Source organism: Micromys minutus, assembly GCF_963924665.1.
Source record: "Micromys minutus genome assembly, chromosome: 18".
Taxonomy (NCBI): Eukaryota; Metazoa; Chordata; class Mammalia; order Rodentia; family Muridae; genus Micromys; species Micromys minutus.
Window position 1 is genome coordinate 52,944,800 of NC_137953.1, and position 10,549 is coordinate 52,955,348.

Below are 10,549 nucleotides of genomic sequence, written 5' to 3' on the forward strand. Positions count from 1 at the left end.
CTCGCAGCTCCAATCCCAGAGTCTCAGCCCCAGCCCTGCAGCAGAAACATCTGTGGCTACCTTCCCTACCCGCTTGCTCTGTCTCCTGCAGATCCCAAAGAATTTCTACCTTCTCTTCCTTGTCTTGTTACTTTGTCGCAGTTCATTTCTTTCTTGAAGACTAAGACTCACTCCTTTTCTTCCCTGAGCTCTTCCAAGTGTTGAGAAAAGATCATGATTCCTTGGCACTTAAACCTAAGTTTAATTAGGAAAAGAGACATGCGCACACAGCAAATGTGGTTATTTCTCAATCTGCATTCACGCCCTGTTGGAAAGGAACTAGCTAGATGCTTTCAGTTTCAGTAGCTCTGCACTATAGAAGAGAAACGCCATGGCTGGTGAGTTTTCTCTATTGTTAAAGGAGCTCCTTTGGGGAACAAGTTATTTGGAAAGGGAATCATTAGGCTCTGGAGTTATTTAGGTGAGCTGAATCTCGGCAAGGGGAAGACTGTGTAGAAATCTTCACAAAAGATCCTTGAAGCCGTAATCTCTGGCCCTGTCAGAAAGGAAATGGTGCTTTGGTGTATCCTGCCATTGTTGCGACCGTTTTTTGCAATCTTCGTTATTAAGTTTCTCTAGTCTGGCAGAGGGGACTGAATGAGTGACAGAAGAGGTAGGAGAAAAAAAAAATGCTTTATTCTTCTTGAGTTCTAACAGAAAGATGGTAACTGGGTACATGTGCCTCACACTACATGCTTTTGTGTAATGTTGACGAGCAAATGTAGCACAGAGATCAAAAAAAAAAAAAAAAAAGAGCAGGAGAAATGCTGTATGTGGGAGGGACATTTAGCTGATTCACTCTGAAAGATTGTATGCCTTTTATTACTACATGCAAAGAGCATGCAACTGTTTTCTTGACTTGAGAACTCTTTCTGCCTAAAACAGACAAGATCCTGAGGACAAAGAGGAGGCAATTTATCAACTCAGTGAGTGGAGGGACAATAAATGGATTGCTGGATGAACTTTTCGAGAAGAGAGTGCTGAACCAGGAAGAGATGGATAAAATAAAACTTGCAAATGTCACTGTAATGGACAAGGCTCGAGATCTGTTCGATCATGTGACTAAAAAAGGGCCCCAGGCAAGCCAGATCTTTATCACTTACATTTGTACTGAAGACTGCTACCTGGCAGGAATTCTGGAGCTTAAATCAGGTAAGAGCCTGCATCTTCGGCCAAGTTGAGAGTCTATGCGTTTGGGTACACAATGTCTGATTGATATATTTCTTATGTGGTGTGAAAATAACTCTCTCACCTCCAACTCCAGACTCTCATTTCTGTGTCCTTGGTCCTGTTGTGTGTCTCAAGGCTCCTTTACTCCTATTCCTTCTGCCTTGTCTCCTGTAGCTCACATTGGCCTCAGTCTCATAAAGGATGACTGTGCTGTGGTGAAATAATTTCTGTTGTCTCTCTTCAGGTCCATCAGCTGAAACTTCTGTTGCGACAGAAGATTCTAAGGGAGGACATCCTTCCTCCTCAGGTACGTATACCAGTAGGAGAATATTACCTGGTGGGCCCTCAACTCTTCTGCCATTATATTCATGGTGTGAACTGAGGTAGCAGTTCTATGAGTAACTTACACTTTTCTTTTCTGTATATCTGTATATCATGCTTAAGCACAGCACTTCTTGTGTTTTTATACTAAAACTTTCTTAGTTTGTGTGTAATTCTTAACTCCCTAGTTAGATACCAAACCTTACCTTTAGGTTCCTTACACATATATCTCCATTTCTTCTGGAAATTTTATCTAAACACCCCCCAAACATACAGTTTCCACCCTTCCCCGTCCTGCTTCTTAGCAGTTTTCTTAGTCAATGCTGTCATCACTGGCAGTTGTTTAGACCTGAAACTCAAAGGCAGCCTACTTCTTCTTTTCCCTCACCTGCTTTCAGTCTGTGTCTAGGCTGGAATGATTGTCTCTTTCAAGTCTTCTGTTCCCTTTCACACACTGATTATCATAGCACACAGTAGCTGCCAATTACGAATCTTTACAGTTATCCATGTCAGCTATAACTGTCTTGTTCATTAGAACGATACTTATCATATGCCAATTGTACTCCAGACATTATTCTCTAGGGTGTTCAAGAATAAGGATGACAAATTATACTTCTGCTTTAACTGAACTTGCATAAATAAATATTAAGTGAATATGTATTTAAAATTATCAATGAGTTAAAGCTACCAGCATGTCAAGCCTACTAATGATAATGCTAACTTAATAAAATAGTGTTCAATAAAGTAAGAAAGTCAATGTTCACCTTTGTTCTTACATGGTAGAAAGGTTGATTATTATTTATGAAGATTACAAAATAGTCATTCTTAATGAGAAAGGAGCTCTCTCCCATGCCAGACATCTTCCACACCGTGTCTCACACCTACAGCTGACAGCACTAACATCACCACACTTACAGTTATCTTGTAAGAGACATTTCGAAGAATGTGAGAAGATTATTTGTGGGAGCGTTTGTGAGCTCAGCGTAGCTGTGTCACAGAACAAACACATGTGTATTCTATTTGTCACAGCTGATCATTCTGACAGGATACATTCTGGAATGATGGTAACAATGACAGCTTGGTAGTGTAAGGTGCTGGTATCCTATGAACGTTGAGTACAGATTTTGGGAATGTAAAATCAAGATTACTATAAATAATAAAAAAAGCAAAAATAAGCTTCATTTCACACAACCTAGAATTCCCACAGAAAATATTTATGTCCTAAATGACAAAAGAACACCTGGTCTGCACTGAAATGGTCATTCTACATTATGGAAGCTGAGTCAGTCAGCACACACCACACCCCATATTAATAATGTTACTTTTGAGTAAGTTCATTTCTTTCTTAAGCAATACCTAAATCTGCATGTTACAAGAGCAGTTTTCCACCATAGTTCTGAAATAATTTCATCAAGAAGACAATTCTTTATCCCCAGGTCAGAAAGTTAAGTGTTTTTGTTAAAAAAAATATCAATTTTCCTACCAGATCTATTAATGGTGATTAATCCATGTGTCTTCTCAGACATTTCATCTGATGTGACATCCCTAAAACTGAATACTTCATTGCATTATGTGAAAAGTCTGTGTACATAAATATTTCTTTGGTCTGTTGTTGCTCTAGACATATATGTGCAGAAGCCAAACATATTTTACCAATTAATGAATATTTTCTAAAACTAACCGATTTTTCTGACTTTGTTCAACTTGCTAAGCACACAACTATTTATCTAAATGCCTTTTATAATCAGTTAAAATCTACCCATTTTGATTGATTAAGTTCTATTCTCCAGGTACCTAGGTAAATTATTCTTATTTTGAAATATACTAAGTTCATATCAAATCATTTAGAAGTACATCACCTTGTTTGATGATACTTTAAATCCAATAAATGCCTCAAAAGCTACTGACATTGTAAAAACACTTAAGAGATAGATGCAGTCAATAATGAGCAATATGAATTTATAGAATTTGTAAATTAACTCTACCATTCTATACTACCTTGCTTTTTTTCTAGTTTATGTATTCAATATTTTTCTGTGTTTTGTTAATGTGCAAAGCCAATGGAAAATAATGCTGGGGCAGAGGATATTTCCAAAAAGTACTTGATGCCTACAATTATGTATATATTTTTAAAATTATGTAAACATATTTTAAATTACTACTGTAGTCACATAAATATTTTCTACCCACTCTCACCATTTAAAATTTTCTCCTAGTCTCAAATACTTTCTAAAATAAATATTAAACATTTTAATACTCCTTGCTTTATTTTTATCTAAAAAAATTTGTCAAAATACTAATCCCAAGGCAGATTACCCATCACTCCACTAGGTATCTCTGGTTATGAATGTGTTCCATTAACAGTGATCTGTACCCTGTTCTGTTTTACGGTAATGAACTCACCGTTGTTCTCACCTGTCTTCACAGGTAGCTGAGGCTGTAAGAGACTGGACTGCAGACCACCAACATTGAATGCACTCATTGTATTTTTCAGCTCTTACAGAAACAAAGGAAGAACAAAAGGAAGATGTTGGCACATTTTCAGGACCGAGTGAGAGACTCAAGTTTTGCCCTATAGAAAAAGCCGAAAAATTATGGAAAGAAAGTCAATCAGAGGTGCTGTGCTCAGGATCTAGGGTGGAACAAGCTGAAGACTCCCGAGGCCATACTGAAGGGTGGTAGTTCTGTGTCATAGCTTAGTTAATTGCAATGTCCTCAATTTAGAGATTAGGAAACTAACTCAGATGTGGATGCACCATTAGCTCTACAGTTAGTGAGTCCCCCACACCCCTACAAAACCCACACTTTTACAATTTAAAGTTCCTAGTTACAAACCCCTTCATTTTTAAAATGCCCCTTTCAAAATGAAGGTCAGATGCTCAGAACTTACCTGGTGTTTCATAGACTCCATTAGCTCTCATGAATTAAGACCCAGTTTCCACTCTATTCTTAATCTAACTTTAACAAGGTTGGTTTCCTAAAACAACTCAGAGAAGGGAATTCTGAACAGCCATAAGCACATAAAGTAGATAATGAATTAAACAAGGCGGTTCATTCAATCTACTTTCCACACAGATTTATCCAATAATGAAAACAACCAATCGTACACGTCTTGCCCTCATTATCTGCAACACAGAGTTCCAGCACCTTTCTCGGAGGGTGGGAGCTGATGTTGACCTCAGAGAAATGAGGTTGCTGCTACAGGATCTGGGGTATACTGTGAAAGTGAAAGAAAATCTCACAGCTCTGGTAAGACTTCTCAAGATATAGAAACAGTGTCCATGTCTTCCTTACTCTTAGACAAATGATAGAAGACACTTTACAGATGCTAAAATTCTATACTGGTAATATTTTGGTGACTAGCCACTGATTATAGTGCATGCCTGTCAAATGCAAACATGGTTTAGCCAAAAAGTCTCACATAACATCCAACTGTAAAAAGTTTCTATCAGTTCAACAATTACAGGATAACTTCCTACAATTTTTTAGCCTTGCTTTATATAAAATTGAAGATTAGAAATGTTCATTTCCAAGCCAATCACTTTTATGTATTTATTCAAAAATTCCTTTTAATATTCATAGTGAAGTTACAGTGTACTTACCCCTGGTCTTGTCTCTTACAGGAGATGGTAAAAGAGGTGAAAGAATTTGCTGCCTGCCCAGAGCACAAGACTTCTGATAGTACTTTCCTTGTATTTATGTCTCATGGTATCCAGGAGGGAATATGTGGGACCACATATTCTAATGAAGTTGCAGATATTTTAAGGGTTGACACAATCTTTCAAATGATGAACACTTTGAAGTGCCCAAGCTTGACAGACAAGCCCAAGGTTATCATAATTCAGGCATGCCGTGGAGGTGAGCACTGATGGTTTGAAATAACAGGACATTCCTATCAAGATTTCACTGTTTATTGATAGACAGTACCACTCAATGTTTCAGGGTTGATTCCTAAATATGAAATATTTGTATCTATATTTTATCAAATATCAAATGTTTTATCACTCATGTACTCTGTGGATTTTAGTTCAAATTGGTAAATATTTGCCTCATTTTCCACTAGTGAATATCACAATCAAGAATCAATACAAACATACTGATCTTCAGGTATTATTGGAAAAATAAGGAAGAAAGATATTTCTGAGACATGGGTTGTAGTAAATATTTTACACATATGTATATATTCATACTCATAAACACATACATGCACAGACATAAATAAGACAGACTAATAAGTTTAGAATAGAGCTTAAGAGAAGTTTCAAGACAGCAATAATTCTCTTGGAAATTTTTAGTAATATGAATTCAGTTTTGTTTTCTAGAGAAACATGGAGTGGTGCTGTTAAAAGATTCAGTAGGAGGATCTGAAAAGGAATTCTTACCAGATGCAGTTTTTGAAGATGATGGCATTAAGAAGGCCCATATAGAGAAAGATTTTATTGCTTTCTGCTCTTCAACCCCAGGTAAACGGTTTATACAGATCACTTTTGTCTCTGTTACTGTTAGAAAGACAGACTCTATACATAGCATTACATAAAACTGTTAAGACCACTCTTAAATTTCATATCCAATCCCCCTTGTGTACATAGACAAGATATATGCCTTTTTACTAAATTAGTAAACTCTTCATGCTACATAATATTTCTCCTAAAACTATGAAAGATAACATAGAATTGAATAGATGAACATTGTCTCTAAAGTTTCATAGAATCTTAAAGGTGCACATCACTGAGCTTAGTCAGAAGACCATTGTACACAGGCATTAAATGCTTACAGAATCCTGATGATTGGAATATGGAGACAGAAATATTAATCTCTTAACCTGAGATTGTCAGAGCCCATGAAAACCTGGACATTCATCTATAATCCCAGTGTTCATATAAGTAGTTGGAAGTGTTGGTACAGGACAGTCTCTTGAAGTCATACAGGCCAGCTAGCTCATGCTACATATTAGAGCACAAGTAGGTTTTGATGTGAGACAGTTTTATAGATTAAAACAAATATTTGTATGTAACTCAAATGTATGCAAACTGGCAATATTCAGATAACATTCTTGCATTTCCATTTATGACATCTAATATTAAGTCTGTTTCACTGTGCTGAAATTTCTTCAAATTTCTCACCAATATAGGCAAATATACTGTCATTGTGACAAGGATTGAATAAGGTAATATTTGTGAAATACTGAAGAATTCTTAAAGCATCCATATTAAGTTACTCTTATTAAGGTTGTAGTTTGAATTTTAACTTAAGTTACTTACTACGTTAAGACTTAATTAAATACCTCAGGCTGGCCTTGAGCTTATAATCCTCCTTCCTCTACCTCCTTCAGCAAATCCTACCAACTGGAAATATTAAAACTCATTTGATTATTTTTATCATTTTTGTTGGATATTTTATGTATTTACATTTCAAATGTCATCCCTTTCTTCCCCTCTCCCATCCCCTATCCCTTCTCCTCCTTTTTCTATGAAGATGCTCCCACTCCTACCCACCTACTCCCACCTCGATGCACTGGCATTCCCCTACACTGGGGAAACAAGCCTTCACAGGACCAAGGGCTTCTCTTCTCTTCTGATGCCAGACAAGACCATCCTCTGCTACTGCAGTTGGAGCCATGAGTTCCTCCATGTGTACCCATTGGTTGGTTCTTATTTCCTGAATTTTACATTTTTTGAGACCTACATTGTTTTACTCAAATTCTTTTACTCAAACATAAGGCCTCACATCTACACAAATAGCTTAAAAATTACATTACTGACTACGTCTACACCCTGCAAATATAGCCTAATCCAACTCTGGGTGAACCATGCCTTGATGTACATTTATCTTACTACATTTTTTTCCAATGATAAAATCACAAGGGCTGTGGATACAGTGAGGGATTGGTTAATAAGTGGAAGGAAGGTAAAGAGAGAACAAGTCATAACAATCAGATGCATTTTACACATGGAAAAATTGTCAAAGGATAAATGTATTTAATTTTAAAGTACCATACCAAAGCATCCACAGGTTTTCAGTTTAAGAATGCAGCCAGCTTTATTATTAGATGTAACTGTTCTTTTATATCTTTTGTCTTGCACCATATATTAATCTCGGGTTCTAGAGCCTTCTGCACTCTTGCCATCCACCAGCTAAATTATATCTCCTTTCTTTTGCCTTCTTTACTATTCTGTATAAATGATTCTGACTCTGCCCTTTCACTACCAAGTCCAGCTGCATTTTGCCTCTATGAATTCCAACCACATAGTAAGACTTTTCTGAAAATTACTCCTTTGAATGTGTAAAGTGCTTTCAGATACACCAACTTCCACTCCTTTCTATCTCCTTCACCTCACTTAGATATTTGCAGTCTGTCATCTGTTCTTCTAATATCTGCTCTAGTAGAAATAGTTATTCTCATTGTATAGTTAAGAACACCTTGTCGTTAAAAGTGTACACTGAACTTCTCTCATAGTCATTGTGTTGCATTCTGGAGATGCATCCTCAGATACTTATTCTCTCAAACCTGATCACATTCCTTTCCCTAATGAGCTTTTCTCTCTACTAGATTTTTACCTCTTTGAAATCAGAAGCTACACTGTCTAAATATCTGTATTGTTTACAGCAACAATCTTGAGTAAGACGAAAAATGTACTCATTAAATTTTTTATCCACTAAAAAAAAATGGCAGGCAGTATATAAAATACAATATAAACTCTATAATGTGTCCACCCAGAGTGGAAAGGCTAGATCTGTATCAATGGTTAAGTCCATCTTAAGGTTTGGAATGTACTTTATTCACAGATAATGTATCTTGGAGACATCCTGAGCGGGGATCTGTTTTCATTGAGTCACTCATCAAACACATGAAAGAATATGCATGGTCTTGTGACTTGGAGGACATTTTCAGAAAGGTGGGGCTCTAGATGCTTTATCAATTCGACTTATTTGGCTCAAACTGCTTCTAATGGAAAAGTCCTGGGCATGTTTGTCATTCTTTCCAAAAAAGCTCTTCCTTTCTTCCTTCCTTCCTTCCTTCCTTCATTCCTTCCTTTCTTTCTTTCTTTCTTTCCTTCCTTACTTATTTACTTACTTAGTTATTGGTTAGTCAACAATTCATACATGGTGCCAATGTTTTATGATCAGGAGCCTTAAGAAATAATCATATATATTAACCTATATCCTTACCATAGTAGAATATAGAGCAGAATCTAATATACTTTTACCCGTCATATTTATCAACTACAGAAAGAGAATTTAATATTCCTGGAAATATTCTCATAACGTTGGTTCTTAAAATGCCATGAGTTATTGTTTCATTGTTCATTGTCATACTATTCGATGTAATCTTTGTCCATGCTGAGTCTAGATCCTACTTTCTGAAAATTATGGCTATAAAACTTTCCTTTTACTTCTAGGTTCGATTTTCATTCGAACAACCACAATCTAGGCTACAGATGCCCACCACTGAAAGGGTGACCCTGACAAAACGTTTCTACCTCTTCCCAGGACATTAAAATAAGTATGTCATATCCATATCTTTACACTTGTGTGTGTGCATGCGCATAGAGGTATGTGTGTGCATATGTATATGCGTGTGTGTGTGTGTGTGTGTGTGTGTGTGTTTGTGTCCAATAGAGGGATGTTGAATGAAGACCACTGAAAACTTATAAAAGTGACACCAATCCAAGTTTTTATGTCTGGTGTAATATATGGAGTAAGCAAGGGCAGACTGAAGGCATACCATATTTTCATTTCTCTACAAAGCACTTTGATTTTTTTTAACATTCTGATTTTGGTGATGCTTTATCAGATTTAGCTATTATAAAACAATTTTGAGAGACCCATGCTCTATATATCTACATTCTATCTTAGCAGAATAAACATGCATGCCTTGGGCTCTTCTCTGTTGTATGTTTACCAGCATTACAGTGTGATGCCATATTCTACACAAATCTTAGCAGAATGCTTATGTTCTTGTAATTTCTCTTTTCTATAGGAATCCAGGAGTTCATTCTTATGTACCTCTGTTGGAAGTCATGCCAATACGAAGCCAATAATTCCATAAATGGTGCAATAAATCTCAAAACCAAAAAATAAATTTGTTTTGTTTCTGAGTACACTCAAATAAAATGGTGCACTCAAAAGTCTATCCTGTTTATTGTTGCTGTTGCTATTTGATTTCTTTTTATTTGATTCTCAGAACACAAGAAGAGTAATTTATATCATTATTGTTGTATTTATTCTTTGAAAATTTTGCAAATACACACACACACACACAAACAAACACACATGCACGCAGGCACACAAATCTATAACCTCATACCCTCTATAGAACTCTTTGATCCTTACAATTGTTTTCCTCTCTACAATTCTTATTCAAACACCCATATCTTTTGTTTTGTTTTATTTTTGAGACTTACTGAGTTTAACCAGAGTTGCCAGTGTAACCATAGGAATGGAGTGTCCACTGTAGCCTGGTAGATAATGTCCTGGAAACACAAACTAAAGACAGTTAACTGACCCTCTCCCAGAATTTCTCAGTAGCCAGATTCTCAGCAGCGTTCTTAGACTAACTTCTTTAATGCAGAACTGGCTGAGTGCCATTTTTTAATGATATAATTTGCTTGACTTTTCCTATAGTCATACAGCCACCACTGAATTCTAAGAATTTAGTGCTCAGCAGCAGAGATATATAAAATATAACTGAGACAATGATAGCCAAAAAAATACATGGTAGCTCAAATGGAGTATTTACTTCTCACTCTGGAAGCTTTGACCAGAACAAAGCAATTTCTATGTGCTATGAGGCTTCATGGATTTCAAAAAATCATGGATCAAAGAATATTGATTTAGCCCAAGAACCCTAAAATTTCATACTCTGATTGAGATTATACAACAGTCAGTGACACAAACAACCAGGGAAGAATTACCAAACAAGCATGACACTGAGCAGATGGGCGGTAGTGGCATTACTTTATCCATTCTCTCAGCAGTATTTATTAAGTGCAGGAGGAACTGAAGGACACTTCCATTA

At 36.4% G+C, this 10,549-nt stretch overlaps 1 protein-coding gene across 1 annotated transcript; it reads left to right on the forward strand.

The window, feature by feature from the left end:
• The first annotated feature begins 367 nt into the window (after nt 1–367).
• On the forward strand, nt 368–9,641 carry CASP1 (caspase 1). The gene is made up of 10 exons (XM_080932248.1): nt 368–377; nt 925–1,191; nt 1,454–1,516; nt 4,025–4,146; nt 4,606–4,779; nt 5,154–5,388; nt 5,853–5,993; nt 8,317–8,426; nt 8,931–9,034; nt 9,512–9,641. Exons 1-9 carry the CDS (start codon nt 371–373, stop codon nt 9,027–9,029), a joined length of 1,218 nt encoding a protein of 405 aa, XP_080788374.1. The 5' UTR covers nt 368–370; the 3' UTR covers nt 9,030–9,034; nt 9,512–9,641.
• Nucleotides 9,642–10,549: the final 908 nt, after the last annotated feature.